The 23,587-nt window shown below is 39.9% G+C and overlaps 1 protein-coding gene across 1 annotated transcript in view; it reads left to right on the forward strand.

The window, feature by feature from the left end:
* The first annotated feature begins 680 nt into the window (after positions 1–680).
* ttc6 (tetratricopeptide repeat domain 6) overlaps positions 681–23,587 on the forward strand; it is a 228,555-nt gene continuing 205,648 nt past the window's right edge. The window contains exon 1 of the mRNA XM_043698490.2: positions 681–1,693. Within this exon, the coding sequence (XP_043554425.2) occupies positions 683–1,693 (1,011 nt within the window). The 5' untranslated portion in view covers positions 681–682. The remainder of the gene's footprint in view (positions 1,694–23,587) is intronic.

Below are 23,587 nucleotides of genomic sequence, written 5' to 3' on the forward strand. Positions count from 1 at the left end.
TTCACTTGGGCAAAAGACATAACTGTTGATCAGAGACCTCATGCACTCGCTGTCCAGTGCTATCTGTTTCACAGTTTCTTTTTTAAGGAAGGACTCACAATTAATGACTATAGAGTTCCTTGTCTTATCCTGCAAAGTCCAAGCATAAAGGGAATACATCTCCAGACTTACAGATCTACTGTATCGAAAGTTGGCCATACAAATAAATAAATAAAACATTAATTAACTTAGCTTTGGTTTAGAAATTAGATACTAAAAGCTAATTTGGACATATATGATTTATCCCTTGACATATTTCATAATATTTATAAGTAAAGGGACACTAAGCATTTAATTGACAATTCTAGATGCAATTAATTTCAGAGAAAACACAACAACTACCTGTTTTTGTTTCCTATGTTCCATTTATGGTATCTAACCTATGAATAAAAATAAACAAAAATTGTCTGAAATATTATGCATTAAGCAAAGTTTGTATGACACTTATTTTAATTTGCAGAATAAGAGCTAAAGGCAATTAATTGATATTTATGTAGTTTTGTGTCTAGTTTAATTTTGAAAATGTTGTACATTCATTATGTTGTTATCTTACAACTCGACTCATAACATCGACAAATTGTGTGCAGCATTGTACTAAATGAAAGGTTTCCATCCCCACAGATCTGTAACGTAAACTCCAGAAATGTCTGAGACACAGAAGTATTTGGTTTCACATGACTCTGAGGAAGTGCATGAGCTGGATGGTTTACATAAGAAATCACAACCAGACTCTCTCCATTTGACACAAACATCAAATATTATGCTCCCAAAAGCAGAAAGTCCTGTAGAAGAGAAATTTAAGCCAATAACTACTAGCCCTGTGGAAATGTCTGAGGATATTCAACAAGACAATTTTTTAACACTTAACGTTGATGATAATGCTCTGGTACCAGTTGAAGTTGCAAAAACAGGTCCTCGAAGAAACAATAAGAGATTAGGTAAGAGACATGCAACAAGTAACAAAAAATTGATTGGAGGCAAAGAATGGCATGAACCACATGGCAGGAAACGGGATGTTTTCAAATCAGCAATAGCTCCAATTGCCGGTACTGCTACAGCTCTGTCTATGTCAAAGAGGCCTAATCCACCACCAAAACCTAATTCATCAAAACTCTTTGCTGCAGTGAAGTCTTCTACACTAAAAACACCTTCTTCTCTTCCTGAAAAGGAAGAAGTTGCTGTTTCAAGTGCAAAAGTGCATGATCATAAAACCAACAGTAAAAATTATGTAAAAAGTAGCACCCTTTCTGCAGATGTGACCAAACAGAGTAATAAAAAGGAAAATTTCAACAAATCTCCTTCATTGACAAAGCAAATACCATCAGATTCTACAGGCGTCCAAATTGATAAAGAAGATAGTGCTCATTCCATTCATTCTCAAGGTGTGAGGTCTGCTTCAGAACTGCTAGAAGAAGCTAAGTATCTAGCAATGCCAGACGCACAAAAAATATATGAAAGAAACTTCCAACAGAGCAAGCCAGAGCAGTCTCTGACCGCAGCACAGCAAACATTTACAGCTAAGGCAAAATCTGTTGATGAAATCATTGCTTCACTGCGGTCTGGTAGACACACCACCTCCCAGTCTGCTTCAGACCAAAAGATCAAAGGACTCTTGGAGAGAGTGTTTGGCTACAGTTATAGCAGTAAAAGTGAGGTAAGTGAACCATAACAGAGTGATATTTTCTATTAGTTGAAAGTTGAATGTTGTGAAAAATGTAGTTTCCCAAAATTATAGCAGAGTTTGTTGTCACAACATACCAGACAAAACCAACAGTCGAAAGAAGTGATGAATCTTGATGTGGTTCAGTCAGTTTGTTTTTCGAATGTATATACATTGTATATGCTGAAACTTTATTGCTGGAACAGCACAGCAGGTCAGGCAGCATCCAGGGAACAGGAGATTCGACGTTTCGGGCACAGGCCCTTCTTCAGGAAGAAGGGCCTGTGCCCGAAACGTCGAATCTCCTGTTCCCTGGATGCTGCCTGACCTGCTGTGCTGTTCCAGCAATAAAGTTTCAGCTTTGATCTCCAGCATCTGCAGACCTCACTTTCTCCTTATACATTGTATATGACCAAGCGCACAAATACACTGTGACATAAGTATTAAGTATTATTATTTAGCTTTCTTGATTAAGATATTGTCACTGCAGATGATAAAGTAGGAAATTTAAAATAGGTCACATGGCCAAATTTTAAAAATTTTGTAATAATGCTGAAGGAGGACAGCAGATGACACAGTTATGTTAGAAAATGCTGTGAAAACACAGAAAAAAATTCTGAAAAGTGATTCTGTAGATATCACAGAAGACAACTGAGTGAAATCTAGGAAGCAGTGGGTATAACAGAAACATTGTTGTAGACAACTAAGTGAGTTGGGTGTCAAAATTCAAAAGACTTTAACCCTGATCCAGCTTACCCACTTCTAGGTTTTACAGGACTGGGAAAAGGAGTGTAAGAACTGAAATGAGATGCGGATAGCTTTTGTACAAAATTAGTATGTTCACATCATTATTTATGGGCTACAAGGAGTGGGAATACTTCCTTCCTGTCCCCCATCAAACTTGGGACTATATCAGAACTCCCAACATTGGCAATTAAAATCCCACCTGCTTGCTGCACTGTTCATGTGGATTGGGCCCTTGTACATCTTGGGTTTGGATGGAACCTACTGGGTCCTCCAGCTGGGTTTACAATTCCCACCTGAACTGTCACAGCTTCCACTCTCCCATTCTTCTCTGCATCCATAACCCATACCTGCTTGTAACCAGGCTTACCTTTGTTTGTCAATCCCTTGATATTTAGCTATATAACAGGTAATGATTCATTCATTATAATTATAAATAAAAGGTGTTGAATATACTTCAGGGTAATAGGTAGTAACAGAACTAAAATGATAGGACAATTGAAATTTTCTGCCAACATATACTGTGTCATGTGGCAACTTTGAGATGTTTAGTGAATCTTTGGTGACTACATGGACAGGAAATGCCTGCTTAAACTCAACTTAATTTCTGAACTTGAACATTAGCTACTGCCACTGGAGGGCATGTAGATGAATGAAATTTTCCTGGTTTGCTCACCTCAAGTGGTGTACATCCTGGGGCAACAAACAGTCCAAAAATATCAAGTGAGTGGCTTCCGCAAAGCAAGAAGGAGATACCAGTACTTCAGGAATCCTTTACAAGTGTGGTGCTGCTCAGTTGTTGTATACCAAATGGCTACATGGGGAGGGAATGGCAAAACATGGAAATGTTGTTGTTGTTGTTGCAGGGGATTTGACATTCAAGAGGATAAATGGGCATTTCTGCAGCCAGTTGATGTCTTGCATGGCCTTGCCTCCTTGACACAAGGGTAAAAGAGACCACAAATTAGTGCAGAATATCATGCCGGGAGGATGGGAACAGACAGTAATGGTCGAGTTTAGAAATAAGTGTTAAAAGCAACAGTCAGCATGGATTTGTTAAGTCTGTCTAACTTGAATGAGTACACAGTTGAATTGAACTTGGTCATCTCAATGGTGGTGACGTTAGTAGCAATTACCTTACAAAGACTAGTGCTGGTTGAAGGTGAATTGTTTCTTGTGCAATTTGTGAGCCACACAACATCACTTCAGTACCCGTCATGTAAGTGGAATGATGGTCTGTGCTGAATGCAGCGATAAATTGAACCTTTAATGTGGTCTGGTTGGAAGGCTAATGGAATACTGCAGGTGTTCAGATCTTGATGACAATCACCAGATAATTGCACGTGCTAAGCCTGAATGTGGATGGATGGTGGGAACATGTCCCTCATCATTAATGTGTAGCATGTCTGACTGTGTGGATGAGTGTGCTCAACCCTCATCTTCAGGCAATGTCACCAATGAATGTTCTGAGATTGAAAAAGAACCTTTCACTCCTTCTGTTTCCTTTTTAGTTCATTTCCACTGTGAGTCCTGGGTCCTGCCACTAGTGGTCACTGTGCTTACTTCCCGAAGAAAGTGAATCAAGACCAGAGCTGATGACAAGCTCAGGAACAGCAGTAGACCACTAAGGGGATCCACCTCACGGAGAAGCTCAGGATGTGGGGGCTGTGCAGGAATGCTAGAAGTTTTCAGCCTCAACTGCATTTCCTGATGAGGCACAGTGTTGATGCAGGCTCTGTATGACCCAGCATACTGACTGAACTAAGCCTGATCCTGGGGTGGGCCCTGAGGGCTGAAGGAGTGACAGGCCCTCCTCTCCCAGTGGCTGTGAAGGTGAAAGCTGCCTGAATCTCTACGTAATTGGCTCCTTCCAGAGAGTGATGGGAGATTCCTGTGGGATCTCTGTCATGCATGACAAATACATTAAGACAGCGACTGATGCCACTTTGCAGTAGGAGCCAAAAACAAAGCTGGTATCCTCCAGGCGTAGGGTGCCACCTACTATGAGGGATGTACTATAGCACTGCAGAATTAATCAATAGGAAGGGATTACATTTGATTAATGTTCAGGTAATCTGTGAGCATTATTACCAATTGCTTGACATGTGTGCCCACTACCCTGGCAGCTGCCATGACTCCTACATCCTGGAGCACTCTCATGTACCTGGTGAGTTTGAGTTTCCAGGGTCTTACAAGACTGGTTACTGAGGACAAGGGACTGGGACCTTGGCTCATGATACCATTGTGCAATGTACTGACTAATGTGGAGTTTAGATACAGTACTGCCCAAGGCCTCAACCAGGGACCGTGGTGGTACAGACACTGGGGCTGATGAAGATGTAGGTCCACTGCTTGGATAGGTCTGGGACAATGCTCTCCAGTAAAGTCTAGATAGAGTGTGCTGCATCATCCTGGTGTGCTTTAATCTCTACATTTGGTCTGGAGGTGCTGGTGTTGGACTGGGATGGACAAAGTCAGAAGTCATACCACACAAAGTTATAGTCCAACAGGTTGATTTGAAATCACAAGCTTTCAGAACACTGCTCTTTCATCAGGTGACTGCTGACTTTCTCTGCATTTGGAACAGGTGATGTGTTGGATGCTGAAGAACTAGGGGCAAAGGACAGTGTCCCAAGCAAGAGGAGGACACTGGGGAGGAGGAAGCTGTCATTGTCTATGACAGAGCTCAGCTGTGATGGGCACCATTAGCTACTCAGGTTCTCATTAAGACCAGCTTCTAATAGATGACAGATGGGTGCAGTGGGTAATCATGGACTGTAAAATATTGATTACATATAATGTGTGTTCTCATTTGCAACAATATGGAGAACCTCCACCTCGCTTGGGTTTGTTTTTGTTTGCTCTGTTGTCTGGTAATAAAAGCATTTGTCTGCATATGATATTCCCCTCATGGACAATGACGAGCTGCTAGTCTCCAATGGGCATTGAGGTAGATCTTCAGATGGTGGATCGAAGGACAATTGACGTGTACGGCCTGGTAGTTAAAAAACGACTATGGTGAGAGAATGGGATTGTTTGAGTGAGGGTGTGTGACTTTCTGGTTGCTGTGCCATGATATTTTCAATGAGCGGGTAATACTGATTGTCAGTGCTTGTTCAGATGCATGGCAGCTTTTCCCAGATGGCATGGGTGCAAGGGATTTCAGTTTCTCAGTGAATATCTGTTGAATGGTGAGTTGTTCTGGGAGCTTGTGGTCACATGGGGCCAGAATCGGATGTAATAGATGCCATAGGTGTGGTAAGTTGTCAATCAAGTGGATTTGGTAAGTTATGGTCGGAAAACTCTCAAGGCTTCACAGAAAAACTCCTTTCAAATTACTGAATGCAACTGAGATTTGGACAAAAGCAACAGTAAGATTCAGCCTGCAATGTTTGCAATTCTCCAGTTCTTTGGCATCTCCCCTGACTCTAGTCCTACTGAAAAGTTATGAACAGTGTGCCTGCAATTTCCATCTTCAATATCTTTGGATGGACTTCCTCTGGTCCTGGAGTTATATTAACTTTAAGTACTGAACATTGCTCCAAAATGGTTTTCTTATCAAATGTGAACCCTTTTTAATGACTTGAATGTCCTCCTCTGTCACTAAGACCTGTTAGAATCCACCTCCTTAATATTCACTTAATACCCACTGTTACCCATTGCCTCCATGTGTAAATTCCCTAATTGGTCCTACACCTCCTTTTACCACCATTTTTACTACAAAATAGAGGACAGTCCAGCACAGCACAGTAGCAGGCCCTTCACCAATCATATCTGAGTGAATGTGATGTCGTTTTAGACTAATCCTATCTGCTATCTACTCTTTATTGCCTTTACAAGACTTTGGGATTTCCCTTTATGTTGGCTGTCAGTCTTATCTCATAATCCTCCTTTACTTCTATAATATGCTTTCTGTCTTCCACAATTAACTTCTGTGTGCTTCTCTGTTCTCGATTATACGTGCTATCTAAAACCTTCCAGAAGCCTGCTTTCTTCTTTAGTGTAATTTCCCTCTCCTTTTTCATTTGAGGAACTCTGGATTTGTTCGTCCTACCTCTTCCTTGTGAGAGAACATGCATTAACTATGCCTGAACCATTTGTTATTTGAAAATAGTCCCACTTTCAAATTTCCTACCAATGTTTTGATTCTGTCTATCCAGCATACCTCTTCCATGCCCCATTGAAGTCAGCTGCCCACAATTAATTGAACTTACTCTGCCTTTCTACAGTCATTTTCTATTGTCATCGAGGCATTTGGATGGGTATATGAATAGGAAGGGTTTGGAGGTATATGGGCCGGGTGCTGGCAGGTGGGACTAGATTGGGTTGGGCTATCTGGTCGGCATTGACGGGTTGGACCGAAGGGTCTGTTTCCATGCTGTACATTTCTATGACTCTATAACTCTAAATTATAAAATTGTAGATAGCTCAGACAAATGTTATTCAACCCATCATGTTGTACTTCTCTGTAAGAACAACTCACCTACTCCCATTCCTTCACCTTTTCCCTAAAGCCATGCACATTTTTATCACTTCAGATAATTATCTAATTCTCTCTTGAAGGGCTTGATTAAATCAGCCTCCACCATATCTCAGACAAAGCATTCCAAGTTCTGAAGCACTTACTGCTTCAAAAAAAGTGTTCCCTTATGCTAGTTTTACTTCCTTTGTTCATCACTTTGTTTCTTGATCATCCTGCCAATGGAAACTTGTTCTTCCTATTTCGTTTGTCCAGATCCCTTGTTACTTTGAATATCTCAACTAAATCTCTCAATTTTCTCTTCTCTATGGAGAGCAGTCTTAGCTTCTTCAATCCATACATGTAACTAAAGTTCCATACCCTTCAAACTACTCATTGTTTTTGCACTCTCACTGATGCTTTCACATCTTTCCTGAAAACTGGTGCCCAGAACTGCACTCAGTACACCAGTGGAGGCCAAGTCTACAGTTCATGCAGGTTTATCATAACCTCCTTATTTTTGGACTCTTTGCCCCCATTTGTAATGTCCAGAATCTCAACAGTTTAGTTAACCGCTTTCTTATGCAATGCCACTGCTTTCAATAATTTGTGCACATATATATATCATATTGCTGAAAAAGGACACATTTGTCAAGTCTTTTCATCTTGCACTTATCAGGGTTGGAGGGTTTGAGCTACAGGGAGAGGCTAAATAGGCTGGGGCTGTTTTCCATGGAGCACGGAGGCTTAGGCGTGACCCTATAGAGGTTTATAAAAATCATGAGGGGCATGGGTTGGGTAAATAGACAAGGTATTTTCCCTCTGGTGGGGGAGTGCAGAACTAGATGGCATAGGTTTAGTGTGAGGGGGGAAAAATTTAAAAGGGACCTAAGGGGCAAATTTTTCATGCAGAGAGTGGTGCGTGTATGCCATGAGCTGCCAGAGGAAGTGTGGAGGCTGATACAATTACAACATTTAAAAGGCATCTGGATGGATATATGAATAGGAAGGATAGAGGGATATGGGCCAAGAGCTGGTAAATGGGACTAGATTAATTTAGGATATCTGGTTGGCATGGACGAGTTGGACCGAAGGGTGTGTTTCCGTGCTGTACATCTCTATAATTCTGAAGAGTACCAAGGCAAAGGAAAAAGGTATGCTTTCCTTTATGAACAGAAAGTGCTGATTGCTTGGCAATACTCAAATTTTGAACAGCCAAATGATTACCTTTAATTTGTATTCCCTCTTGTCATTCTTCTGATCAAAATACAGTATTTCCAATCTGTTTATGTGAAAGAACTGATTTTTAATTTTTATATCATACCTTCTTGTCATACTTTCCCAAACTAGCAGAGATATTTCCTTTTTTTTAAATCTGTTCTCCTTTATACTTTGGAAACTTTTGTCAAATCATTTCTTCATCTTATAAATTCCAGCAAGTACAATTTCTTTTTATCCATGGGACTTGTGCATTGCAGGCTGAACCAACATATATTGCCCATTCTAGTTGCCTTGAAAAGGTTTGTGTAATTTCTCCTCACACTTGGGCCAGAATTTAACATCCCGCCCTAGGCTGGGCTGAAGGTGGGGAATGAATGTGTAAAGTTGTGCTGTGTTCGGGGCCATGCCCACCCACTTCCTCACCTCTGCTGGTATTTACCAGTGGGAGGTGTGTGTCAGGTGGCCTCTTGCTGTTGAGTCAGTTATGGTTTTTAAATAAGCACTTAATTGCTACTTACCTGCCTCCTCTCACTGCTGCAGGGGGTATCCATATTGTGGTGGGGCCAGATGTACTCTGAAAGCCCATGTGGCTGGGTGAGAATTTGTTCACATCAGACACTTTGTGCACATGGAGGGCTCCTCTAGCAGAAAGGACCATCCTTGTCCCAACCATTCTACCTATTGATCCACCATATGTGCCCCCATGACCATGGTGCACCGACTTTCCTCAACTTTGGCTACCAGCAACACCCCTGCTTGGGGATTAATTCATCAAGTAACTGCTGCAGCATGGGAATTCAATGTTTGTGAAATACAGATGTCAGAATGGAAGAAGATATAATGTGCCCTGAATAGGTACTAATGACTGTCCTAATTTTGCAGAGCATGTATTGGGATTGGTCATTTACTCATCAGAGTGGCTATATTAATTCCAGAAAAGACAATACGTATGTACATATATTAAATGGACCAAAAGGACCCTGAATCCAGCAAAGATTTCAGATCGACAGCTAGATGGCATTTCTAGTATATGGAATGAATTGTCTGTTGTGGCCAAAGGTTAGGATTGCTCAGAGACTACCAACAAAACCAAAATTACATGTTTCCAGTGATTTGTCATCATACAGTGGCAAAAATACAAGTTCCCATTATGTCATACTGTCAACATGGATGAAATATGCATTGATTTCAATATGGTCAGCAATCAGTGAAGGGAATAAGTTTGGAAACAGTTCCACTGAAAACCATGGGGCATGAGAAGACAGTCTTCTCTGAGGTACTAACCTGCACGGCCACCGAAATAAATTTAAAGTCTATGGTAATTTCTAAACATAAGACCACTTTGAAATCAAGTTTGTTGCGGGAGATTTTAAATATGTCCATGGTAATGGTTTGTTAGGTAAGGATAGAGTGAAGTTGTGGATTGGAGTAGTCCAATATCAGCATCCCAATGATGTGCAAGATAAATGAAGCTTGTTAGTGTGGGACATCTTCAGATGGCATATAACCAATAAGATGAAGAAGTCTCTGCAAATAAATAATGACAACATAATAGATATACCCAGAAGTCTAACATCTATAGTTTAACCTTTGGATGAATGCCTCAACAAGACATTGAAGAACCACGTTCATGCAGGATGTAACAGGTTCGTTGTTGGTGGAGAAGGGACCTCCACAAAGAGTGGAAATGTACATATTGTCCCACTTGATATTTCATGTCATTCCATCATCAAATCATGGGATGATATTAACATACAAATAGGTAATTTGACAAATGTAGGATATGCTATTAATTGAATGGAGAGAAGATCATTTGTTGTGGAGGGATGATTCTGCAATTGAAAGTGTCAAACCTGATCCAGTGTGGATCCTTACAATAATGCCATTGCTGAAGTGACTCAGAATAGTTTTGCTGCAGTCTTTGCAGCAGATGCAGGAGATGATGCTGTACCATTTTTAAAATTATAAAGACCATGCTTTTTTAGTTTTGTGTTTGTAATTTTGGACTGAAATGAACAAAGAACTGCTTTAAAACTAAGGATAGCTGTATGATTTGAAAGCAAGTTATTTGATACTCATAATGAATACAATTTGTGCAGCTGTGGGTTATAACAGTGTTTGCAGATGAGCTGGCTCAAAGGGTCATGTACAGATGGAGCTTTGGTTGGCAACAACTAGTTGATTGGTCTTTGTACTAGTGACCTGTTATTGATGACAAAGATCTTCTGATTAGCTCTCAGGCAACTGAACAGCTTGTCCTGCGAACAAGCTCCAGAGAATCCATCAAGTCACTACCAGTCCGGAGCTCTTTCTCCTTCCTCTGCATAAGCTACATTAGACCTGAATAAAACTAATTTATTTTTCATTCATCAGTTGCTGTAAACTATGATTTTTTAAATTGATAAATCAGAGATCTTTTTAGAAATGAACTAGCTACCTGTGCCTCTTGCAAACCAGTGGAAGCATCCAGTGAATGACAACTGAGAAGCAGCATTCTGACTAGTACTAGAATCATAAGAATCATCTTCGCAACCTTTGTGAACAGGAACCATGAAACTCTTTTTCCAGTTTTTCCCTCTATCCATAATCCATGATATTTTATGTGTGTATGTGCGTGTGTGTGTGTAATTCAAATCTAATCAGTAATAAACAGTAATTTTTGCTAAGTACAGAACACTGGTCCACACTTTCTGTCAACCTGGGATTAAGAGTCAGGTAAACTGATGAACCTTTGCATACTTTTAAAATCTTTAACTTTTATGATTACTCTAGGAATAACAAGCTTGATTTCCAGCAAGCTACACACAGTGAGTCATGACAAAATGTTTTGATTACTCCTTTAGAATTAATTAATTTGATAAAAACAGTCAAATCAATTCAATGCAATTTACCGCTGATTACTTTTTTCACTTTTCAAAATGACGACCACCTTCATCAACACCAGTTATTCACATTTTACATCTAGTGTAAAAGTCAACCCCCTGTTTTGGAAGGATTTTCCAAGGCATCAAGGTCAACATATATGCTGTGAACTGCAGTGCTTAAGAAGAAAAATTTGGAGTGCTTTGGGGAAAGCGAGGTAGTAGGGTTAATTGGTAGCTTGTTAAGAGCGTAGATACAGGCAACATGGATCCAATTACTTTTTTCCTTGCTCTATGAGTGCCAAATATTGGCCATTTAAGGTCACTTCCCATCAGGCCTCAAATGTGAGGTTGGCAATTTTGTATACAAGATAAATGGTTTTGAACAGATTCCAAGTCCACGTATTTTAATGAGAGCTCCATATAACAATTAAGTGAGAACTCTATATTACTCACAATCCATTGATTACTAGCTCCCCATATTAATACACCTGAGGTTGGTTGGTTAGCTCAGTTGAGTGTGATGTTTGTGATGTAGTGTGTTGCTAATACCATGGGTTCAATTCCCGTACTGGCTGAGGCTTACCATGAAAACCTCTCTTTCTCAACCTCTCCCCCTAGCTGAGGCATGGTGATGCTTAGGTTCAACTACTAGCAATTGTCTCTCTCTAATAACAGCGGCCCCATGGTCCAATAGGATTATAGCAATTTTACCTTTATTTATACAATCAATTCTCACCTATTGCCCCATTCCATTAGGCCTCAGGCATTCCTCCAGATCTTATTATATTAGACAGGCTGGAGAAGTTCACAAGCAGCATGATGCCTTCCTTGATCTTCAGATGTGAATGGAGTACGGGTACCTCAATTAAGATTGCATGATAGGAAACTCTGCCATTCACAATATCCTGCTGTGTTTTATTTTGTGCTTCATTTTTATCCTTTCTTGAATTCATGACGCTGTGGGTGTACCTATACCAAACAGACTGGTTCAGAAAAGTCGCTCACCACCAACCTCTCAAGGGAAGTTAGGAGAAGGCAACAAATACTGGCCTTGTAAGCAAAACTCTCACTCTATGAATGAATAAAAACAAATTTAAAGTGCTTGCTTAAAATTCTTTATTGAGGTACAAAGAACTTTTAAATCAGAAAAGTAATTTTATTTCTCTGATTTGTCAGCCTGTGGAGAACATAGAAAATCTTAGCCTGGGAAGAGAAAAGCTGGGAGATAACAGTCAAGTTTTAAGCAATATGAAAGATAATATATTTGCTAAATTTTATGATGTACATATAGAAAAAAATTGCTTGTGCTATAGGAAATCTGTGAATTTTTGTAACATTGGTTGGGGGTCTTGGAAAAACATGAGATAGAGCATCTAGTTGTTAAAATGGTATGTGCATTTGGGTTGAAGTGCAGGTTGTTTAATGTGGGAAGAGTGATCTGAATGTTAATCATGGTGACAGTGAAGTTACTTCACTATTTTTGGATCGAATGTGACAGATAAGTAAAATTATCACAAATAAGTCGAATAGTAAATGCATAAAATAACATGGTCACTTTTTAATTGTGTCTTTTCATGGATGAGAAATATTACTTTAACTGTTCCACCAGATAGAGGCAAGGGAAATAAATGTAAATTCACTAACATTATCGATGACATATTTTGAGTATCATATTTTAGGCCAATCAGACAACAAAGCTATATATGAATGAAATTGTCAGGCTGATAGATTTTACAGGCTTCTTAACTTTATTAAAATCTCATTTATGTTAAGCTTGAATATTTATCCTGTGCTTTATTTAAGAAATGGGCAAGAAAGACAAATGCTAGTTTATGCGCAGCCTTTACAGGAGAGTAGCTGTGCTTAAGTTGTTGATATGCTTTGCAACTGCAATATTTTTCAGAGCAATGAGATTATGCATATGGATTTAGTATTTAGTTATGCCTATCACACAATATATTTGGATTTAAATAATCAACTTCATCTACTTCTAAGCTTGGTTGCAAATTATGTGTTTTTATGTGTCTTGGTTGAAGATCAGTTGGGTTGCATTTTTTCACTTTAACTGTAAGTTAGATTTTGCATTATGAAAATATGTTGTGTTGTATATTATAGATTTGAGATAACATTAACATAATACCTTCAAGCATTATCAATGTTGGAGTTCGTGAACAAAGCCTCCTGTGCCAACTACTCTGGCTGCCTGCCAGCAGGCATTAGATCTGGATGAGTTCATGTAGAACTATCTTACTTAGTCCCCAGGGTTAAGATTGTCCCCAGATGCTTAGGGTACAATATCCACTTTGGGTGGCAGCTATACCATCCCCACTCATCTGAACATGAGTATTATACGGCCTCATGTGAGAGGAAATGTTAAATTTCAAACCATAATGCCCATTGTTAATACAAGGATTACTTAAAAACACTGCACCAGCGCATGTCCACTTTATTCCTGATGAAGGGCTTACGCCCGAAATGTCTATTCTCCTGCTCCTCGGATGCTGCCTGACCTGCTGCGCTTTTCCAGCACCACATTCTCGACTCTGATCTCCAGCATCTGCAGTCCTCATTTTCTCAATGTCCACTGTATGTTGAAGATCCAGGTCACTTACCAAATGACAAATTGCATGGGATTGCATGCTAGTATTTAAATGAGGAGACTGTGGAAAATTCAGGGAAGGACCCTCCGTGAACTTCCAGTACAATGTTGGTGCTGTCCATACATAAAGATCTGAATTCCAGCTTCACAGTTGGATTATGTTACAAAATTGTTCTTACTGCGATGGGGCCTAATATGCAATTATCAGAATAAAAATAAATTGCCAATAATAGTTAAACGATTTTAATAGCAGCTTTATATTGCACTTTGAATTAAAAATAAAACCAAGAATCTGGTGAAGATAAGGGTTAAAATGCACCACATATTTGTGCTAACACAGTTGAGCACTGTGCTCCTATCAGTAACAACAAGAATTTTGAAGGTTTAAAAGATTTAATTTTTAGATAGTGGAAATGGGGAGAGGAACAAAGTGGTAATTCATGCGTTGAAGCAACAGCAAAGTATTACTATTGAACTGATTTACATTCATTGCTGTTGGTCAGGTTAGGCACAGATGCAAAGTGAGCTTTAGGCTACTTGGCTGATATTGTAATTGGGTGAATTTCTTGGAGAGAACTGGGTTACTTGTTCAGTTGAAAACCTGTGATGCTAAACTAAAATCAGTACAGATGCATGAAATTATCTGCTTGGAGTTCTTGTTGTGCTTATGTTTAATTTAATCATTTTAAGTTGGGGTTTGTGCAATGAAGGTTGGCTTTAGTACTTGTTTGCATAATTGTTGTTAAGTAATCTTGATCACTAGATTGACAAAGTATTATTTTCGGTTTAATAGGGTTTAGCTCTATTTAAATTTTTTGTGTTTGCTTGAGCAAGACTGAAAGTTTATTTCAGGGAAGAAATGTCTATTGTGTTAACTGTGTGAAATATACTTCTTTTCAGCATTTGGAATTGTTGTAATCTGATTTCAGGTGAGACTGGCTTTTCTGTCTACTTTACACCTGAAGACAGAAAAATAGATTGCAAACAAAGCTGGTGCCAAATAGCAGTTTTGATGAAATTGAAGTTCCTATTCATCTGATACTAAAATATAAAGAACAGCAGCTATCACCTGAAGCTAACATTTGTAGCTTTACCTTTAAGGTTTTTCCATTACTCTGTATTAATTTTATAGCCGGGTTCCATAGACCATGAAGGCTCTATTTTGAGACAGCATTACTAAGTTAATTGCATTTAGTTATCCATCATATCCAAAATTTTCCACCCTCCTCTCTAGATCTTGAAGTGCAGTAAAATCTGTAGTAAAATCTATTTATTCAAATCTATACAGTTGTCTTACCCTGATTCTTATCCTGTTGTATATACAAATTTGTTATAACCATTGCTTCCAATTCTATATTTATTACTGAAATCAAATGTTAACGTTTATGGTGGAGAAATCTGTTTATTTTGTTCTGCTTCTGGTGATGCTACACATTCACTTGTATAATGCAGCATCAATGATAGGGCAGTGGCTGCTCCACAGAGTTAATGTAAATCTGTGTGGCATCATTAAGAGTATAAATTAATTTCTCCCTTTTTATATTTAAGAAATGAAGGATCCTTGATTGCTTCACTTGCTTATTTCTTTGCATAGCTGAGCTTGCTTGGGCTGCATCAGACCGTGGGTGGGTGTTTTCTTCTAAGTGGTGATGAATATCAAATGCATGGTCTGCCCACCACTGTGAATGGGAAAGCCCACAGATTGTGTCCCTCTCAAGCAGGTATGTGGTCATCTAGTGGGCTTTGTACTGGATCAACTCTTTGGGTCAGCAATGCTTGTTCTGCCTGAAATTGTTGGTGAATCAGAGGTTGCTCAGAGGTAGGCAACCTTATAGATGATTTCTAGGTGAGACTATTGATGAGAGAGAATCAGGAAGGTGTGGAAGCATGAGAAGTGGCTGTCTTTCAGCAGCCAGCCCCTTACCATTTCTGATCTATGCTCTTGATCGGCTGAGACTGAGGCCCACAATTGCCTCAAACAGCCCAGGGAGGTCACTGCACAGAACTGGTTGGAAGGCTTTAATTAACTAGTTAACGGGCTGAATTGGTAACAGGACACGCTGAGGACTTAATTCCTGCATTGGCAAGAAGGTTAATTGGTCTATTCCTGATATCTCCTCATCAGTTATCTTGCCCACCTTTTCCCAGGAGGACAATTGTGAGAAAATGTGGTGACCTTTTTAAGCCTAGAAATAGGTTTCAAACTGCAAATTTTCAAGCATCGCCAAAACCACCCACAATATTATGCACTTTAAAACTCCTCCCAACCCACATTCCATTTATCACTCTTATCTATTACTTTATCACCTGTGTTCAATGTCTTAATCACTGCATCTTTTGCCACATCACATCACAAAATTCAACTTGCCTAATACTTTGCCCAGATCCTCCCTCAACCATGATTCATTCTTGTTCATTGTTCCAGTAATGCACCAAGGTCAACGTTCTTTCTGTCAACAAAGAAAACCCTCCATTTTACTTGTGTGACAAATGCATGGCATCCATATCTTTCTTAGTCTTCGTAGTGTTTTTGGATGTTGAACTCGAAAAAGTTGCTATATAGTTATATATATGTGTATATTGCATCACACGCTCAGAATACAGATACCATCTGTTCATCACTAATGATATTGTAGTCCGATTCATTTTAGGAACCTTTGGGAAGGACTAATTTAGATAACATTTGTTTGAATTACTGACTGAAAGATTCATCATTGAAATCTGGGGATTGATTTTAAATGGAGATATACTGAGAGCAGAGATAATTAAAGGGGAACTCCTGTAGGAAGCCAACGTGAAGACTGCCCCCCTGTCATTCCTGGACCTTGTTTGGTAAAGTACCACAAGCTTTAACTTAAACCTGGTGGCAGTGAAATTGGGGCCAATGGGTATAAAGTGATGCCCCAAGAGCTTTCTCCCATGCAATCAGGTGTTCCTCCACCATAGAACTTGCTGGGTTTGCAATTAACAGCTAATGATAACTAACCTTTGGGAGCAGAAGGCTTTGTGGCTTCTCAATGTCACTGAGTGTTTTGGATCCTGTTGGACAGGATGGAGTGAACTTTACTCCTTCATCTACACATTGTAATATATTTTCAAACACCCAAGCAAGAATGCCCATCTCACTTTCCCTGACTCGTTTCTGGGGAAGTCACCTGGCTACCTCTATGTTTCTTTCCTCCGTGGCAGTGATGATGTACAGATGGGACACTACCTTTTCTTAACTCTTTCTGCATGCATGTACTGCCAACCTCTGTGGCTTATGACATTGGCTCATTCTCATTGAAAGCTATCTCAATGCTGGCCAGTTTTCAATAGTGCTATGGCTCTTGGCCTTGCAGCGGGGTTTGTAGGCACACAGGGCACACATTCCTTCCATGTTCAGAAGCAGCACACATCCTCAGACTCCTCAAATTGGTGTGACTGCTGGAGGGTGAGCACCCAGAGCCTATCAACAGAGTCTGACATTACACTCATACTGCTAGACTGACTAAGGTCATTGAAGCATTTCTGTTCCTCCTTACCCCACTTTAGGCTGCTGTCGGTCTCAGTAATCCCAACTTGGTAATGGCATGGGGTGGGGTGGTCCTCTCCTGACACACTCTAAAAAGAAGACCTCATTCCTAATTCCTATCCCTCACTGACTCAAGGAGGTTCTCTCGGTCACCTTCCCTCTTTGCCTTTTTTCATTCGCCATTGATGCACCAACAGTAATGGGTTTTGTGATGCCTACACTTGTGCAATCCTATCCACATGTGAACACAAATAGGGTTGCAGCCAAATAGTAGCCTACCAATTGAAAATCAGGATTGCTTCTGAGATCATGCTGGGAGTCAGAAATAGTCCTAATGTGCCCCTAATATAAATTTCCCAAACCTGGAGTGAATATCAGGTCAAATGACTTCCATGATGCATTGTTCACTTTCAAGGCTTGTTTTATGAGGAATTTTAATAAGCATTGCTTTCCTGCTGGTAACAAAAAAAATGAGGATTAAAGTTTTAACTGAGAAAGATAGTTAAATATTTAAACTTTTATTGATGGCTAGGAAATTAAAATTGTGCTCAGGGGAACTAGGTTCAAGGATAGTTGACATCAGGATGGAAATCAATCAGATGCAAGACACCAGAGCAGACAATGAACAGTTTGTAGTAAAAGGAACCAGTCGTAATATTTTTTAACCTGCGAACTGGAGGGATTGATTGTAGGCACAGCTCTCAAATAAGGGAAGCACTCCAGTGTGCCGGAGATTGAACGACATTCTATGATTGTTCACACTTGCTGAGAATGAAGATATTTGTGGAGGCTCCTCCTCCTGTTAGTTGTTTTATTGTCTACCACCATTCATGGCTGGATGTGGCAGGGCTGCAGAGTTCAAATCTGATCTGTTGGATGTGGGATGTTTAGTCCTGCCTATTGCATGATACTTTTGATGTTTGACATGAAAGTTGTCCTGTGCTGTCGCATCACCAGCTTGAAACCTCATTTTTAGAAATGCTAGGTACTGCTCCTGATATGCCCTCCTGCAGTCTTCATTGAGGCAGGGATGATTTCTCAGCTTGATACCACAGTAGATTGAGGAACTTGCTGAGCCACGAGTTTACAGATTGTGGTTGAATATGATTCTGCTTCTACTGATAGCCCGCAGTGCTGAAAGTAAGCTGAAGTTTGAGTTCCGAGGTCTGTTCCAAACATGTACCATTTAGAATAGTAGTATTGTGACCTTCATCAAGAAGGTTATGAATCTATGGAATTTCCTGCCCAATGCAGTGGTTGAGGCTTCCTCAGTAAATGTTTTTAAAGCTAAGATAGATAATTTTTTGAATAGTAAAGGAATTAAGGGTTATGGTGAGAGGGCAGGTAAGTGGAGCTGAGGCCAGAAAAAGATCAGCCATGTTCTTATTGATGGCGGAGCAGTCTCGAGATGTCAGATGGCCTACACCTGCTCCTGGTTCTTATAGCCTTATACATAGACCTCTGACATCAATGTCTGGTAGCTGCTTCTAGAAGTAGTGTGGTGGAGGTGGTCACCCCTATTGATGCTGTAATGCATGGACTTATCTGCGAAAGGTAGATCGGTGAGGTTTCGGAAAGTATGTCTTGCTGATTCCATAACTATCTCCTGCAGATCCAATCTAGTGGCTGTTTCTCTCAGAACTTGACCAGTTTGTTCCATAGTTGTACTATAGACTTACTGTTGGTGATGGATATTGAAGGCTCTTTCCAAACTAATTCTGTAGCCCTGCCATATTCTGTGGTTCTTCCAAGTGGTGCTGAACATGGAAGAGAACTGATTCATCAGCTGAGATGATAAGACCATAACATCATCAGAAATATGAACAGGAGTAAGTCATTTGGCCCCTCGAGCCAGCTCTGTCATTCAATACGATCACGGATGATCCAACATTCCTCGTGTAAGCTGTGATTCCCCTACTCATCAAGGATCTATGTATCTCAGCCTTAAATCTATACAAGGACTCTGTCCCTTCAGCTCTCTTTGGCAAAGAGTTCCAAAGACCGGAGGGGGGATAGTCAGCAGGAGGTTTCCTGGCTTATTTGTGTCCTAATACCATGAGACATCATAGGGTCCAGAATTAATGTTAACATCTCCCAGAAGAATTTCTTCCTGACAGTATATACCTATGGTGCAACCTCTGCTGGACCAGACCTACTGGTGGGCGAGGACACACCCAAGGATGGTAAATGTATTGTCTGTGAGGCGGTTGCTTGACTACTCTTTGAGAAAACTCTCAAAGTTTTGCACAAGCATTCAGAAGTACTGCAGTATTGCATGCAGTTCTGGTCACTGCATTATAGGAAAGATGTGGAAGCTTTGGAAAGGGTTCAGAGGAGATTTACTAGGATGTTGCCTGGTTTGGAAGGAAGGTCTTATGAGGAAAGGCTGAGGGAATTGAGGCTGTTTTTGTTGGAGAGAAGAAGGTTCAGAGGTGACTTAATCAAGGCGTATAAGATAATCAGAGGGTTAGATCAGATGGACAGTGAGACCTTTTTTCCTCGGATGGTGAACACTGACAGGAGGGGACATAGCTTTAAATTGAGGTGTGATAGATTTAGGATGGATATCAGGGGTAGTTTCTTTACTCAGAGAGTAGTTGGGGTGTGAAAGGTCTTGCCTGCAACAGTAGTAGACTTGCCGATGTTAAGGGCATTTAAATGGGCGTTGGACATACATATGGATAATAATGGATCAGATTAATTTCGCTGGTCGGTGCAACATCAAGGGCCGAAGGACCTGTACTGCACTGGAACAATCTATGTTCTATGTTCTAAGTTTGTAAAGGTGGACTTTGCAGGGGAGATAGGGCTGTGTTTGCTGTTGTCAGTTGTGGTGCCCAAGTTGAAAAAGAGTAACTGAAGCCTGACTTCTGTACTTTTGTATTTAGTTGCCCTCACAAGAAATGATAACATTCTATTAGCTTTCCCAATTACTTGTTGTGCCTGCATACAAAGCTTTTCCAAATTGGGCACCAAGATCCCTCTGAAGCTCAGAGTTCTACAGTCAACCATTCAGAAAATATTCTCACTTTTTGTTTTCCTTGGCAACGTGGAAATGTATTTTCTCACATTATACTCCATTTGCCAGATCCATGGCTACTCTCTTAATCAATCTGTATCCCATTGGTAGCTTCCTTATATCTTCTTCACAACTTACTTCCTTTTGCCTATCTTTGAGTAAATTTAACAATGATACCTTGGCTTCTTCATCCAAGCCATGTATACAAATTATAAAATTTGGGGCCCTAGCACCGATCTCCCTGTTGCAGCACTTGTTATATCCTGCCAACACATGTTTGTCTACCCTCTGTTTCCTGTTAGCTACCTAATATTATAGGACTCCCAATATGTTACCATCATTCCATGATGTTTAGTTTTCTTTGATATGACACTTTATCAATGACTTTCGGAAATCTTAATATATTCACTGGTTTTCTTTTATTCACAGCCATGTTATTTCTCCAAAGACCTCTAATAAGTTGGCTAAATGTGATTTTACATTCACTAGACCACATTGACTCTGCCTGATTATCTTGAATTTGCAGTGGCCTGTAATGATGATTTTATATAATGAGTTTCAGGCACCCTCCCTATGGCTGATATTAAGCTGACTGGTCTGCAATTCATGGTTTCTGTCTCACTCATTTTTTGAGTGAAAAAGTTGCATTTGCTATTTGTTAAACCATTGGAATTTTCCCTGAATCCAGGGAATTTTTCAAAAAAGTAATATTTACTCAATTTCCATCGCACTTGTCAGTTTGTTAAAGATTGCTGGATGCAAGCCTTCTGACCCCAGCTACAAAAACTTGCTGAGTACCATTTCCTTGGTGATTATACGTTTCTTCACTTCCTCTTCCCTACAATTTCCTGGTGTATAGCTTTTTCTGGGCTGTTAACATGTATATCCTATGAAGAAGACTGATGTAAAATATGTGTTCAATTCATTTTCCACCTTCTTATTTTCCTTATTAATTCCCCAGACTAACCTTCGTATAGAACCAATTCTCACTTTATGAATTCCCCTTTTTCTGGAAACTTTTGAAAATTTTAATTTAAAATTGGAGAATTCAGGAGGTTTCTCATGAAATTAACCAAATAGTTACTTATGAAATATTAGATAATTAAATACAGACCTTTTCTTAAATACAGACCCCACCCCACCCTTAAATAATCTCTCTTCTTGTAAACAAAAAGGTGACAGAGTGTCAATCTGAGTGAGATTGCTACTCTTTAGAAAATTCAGCCAAATAAATTAGTGACTCTTTACTATGTTTTGATTGCCAACCTGTCATTGTACAATTACATATATATTTTTCTTCTTGACATTCGGCACTATCTTTTTTTTAAATAAACAAATGATGCCATTGGCACCCCTTAGAATTTTTCTTTCTGTTTGGAATATTTCGATTTATGCAGCATATTATGAACTATCCCCTTGAATTTCTACCACTGCGTCTAGATTGAACTGACCCTTCACCGAATTCACCAATTCACACTGCTACTCTACTTTTATTCCCTCATAATGACCATAACGTATGCATGCACCTTGAGGGAGAGAAGCATGAGTTCAAAAATAATATTCCATGTTTAAGTTACCATAATATTCAATCATATTATGGATGTGCTTACTTGGGAAGCCTCCATGATAAGTTTATTCAGTCCTCCCATCTCATCGCACAATATCATTGGCCCTCTGGTTGGACCAGATCATGCTGTAAGAAACAATCATAAAAATAGCATCTGAACTCCTCATCCAGGCTACCTTTGTCCATCTAATATTTCCAGACTATATGCAGATCAAAATTTCCCAGGATTATCACCATACCTTTCTGACAAACCACCATTAATTCTTCCTTTATACCCCATCCTACCATTTGGTTACTATTAGGGTGCTGGTGGAACACTGCCACTAATGACTTCTTGCCTTTATTTTCTCTTATCCCTAGCCAAATTACTTCTATATTTTAGTTTCCTGAAAGTCATCCTTCTCTTTCGTGGTAACATGTGCCACCCCTCCGGCTTTTACAAGTGTCTGGTCCTTCATAACTGTCACGTCCTCTTCAATATTTACATCTTCATCTATGTCATTCTGCAGCAATGTTCTGTACTGGTTATCAGATCATACTTACTTCTGTTTTTGCTATAAGTTCTTTTGTTTTGGTTTTGATTGCTATGTAGTATTCTGATCCAGTCTTTAGTTTTATTCTTTTACTGTTTTTGCAACCTCTGGTCTTATCTGTTGATTTAGAATGAAATATGTTCAGTACTCTGTACCTCTTCCTGCCATTGTCTGCTTTTGATTTCCTGTATCAACACCTTTCTCTCTTGCCTTACGTCACTCTTCGATGTACCATATCTTTCCAAAGTTGATCCCTTGTTCACACTATTTAGTTTAAAGCCATCCCTATTTCCCTAGTTAAATTATGGCTCACTAGGATACATCCCATCATGATTCACATGTAAACTATGTGAATGGTATACCCTTTTCCGCAGTGAGATATGAACCAGAAGCCCCTTCAAAGACGCCAATCTTTGAGCCAAACATTCATTTCTCTGTTATTATTTGCCCTGTGCCAATTTGAACGTGTACTTTGAGGGTCTTTTTAATTTTGTGTCTACCTCATCATACTGACGATGTAGAATCTCTTTCCTGACCTGCCTATGTCATTGGGCTTATATGGGCAATGTTGACTGGATCCTCCTCCTTCCACTGTAACTTTATTTGCAGCCCTGAGTAGATGTTCCAAACTGTGGCATCGGGCAGACATCTAAGCCTTCTAGACCCTTTCACATTGTGACAGGGAACAGTGTCTATTCCCCATCACTGTAATCCCACCTCGAGCAATGGAAACCTGAAGTCCTGTTCTTTACTTCCTCCTTCATCACTTAAATCCCATATGAGAACCATGTTGTGCAGAACATAGCAGTTCATCAGAAATTTGAAACCATTCTTTGGCGAGTATTGCTGGACATTGCGCACATGCCCCCTGCCCCCCAAAAAAAGAAAGCCTTTGTTTTGGTGGGAATGTGGCTCTCAATGAGCATGTGTGGTTGCCTGGTGGATGGGTGTTATAAGCTTAGGTAGAGCAGATAGCAGCAGCAACTGAATGACATCTCTGGTTTGTTGTCGTGTGTCAGACATGGTGGAAATGATTGACTGTGCAGAATAAAAGTATCCCAGCTACTTCCAGAATAGCAGGCATTCACTAAGGTAATGACAGAACCTTATGCCCTATCCCATGGTGTATTTGATTATCAGGGCACTTAATCAGGTGGGATCGTGGTGGATGGGGATCTTGTTGCCTTCCTACCTCCAGTCTGATTTAAGTTTGTTGATGAGAAAGGTCATGAGTAGCTTTCCCACTTTGCTGCCAATTGAGCCGTAAGTAGTTAATTGACGGCCATTTGAATAGCCTCATCCGTTGTCCACTGCTGGTTTTAGCAGCAGCTGTTGGGAATGGGGTTTGCCATGTGGCACGTATGACAA

Source organism: Chiloscyllium plagiosum, unplaced genomic scaffold (assembly GCF_037043375.1).
Source record: "Chiloscyllium plagiosum isolate Xiang-an unplaced genomic scaffold, Cpla_swu_hap1 HiC_scaffold_8, whole genome shotgun sequence".
Classification (NCBI taxonomy): Eukaryota; Metazoa; Chordata; class Chondrichthyes; order Orectolobiformes; family Hemiscylliidae; genus Chiloscyllium; species Chiloscyllium plagiosum.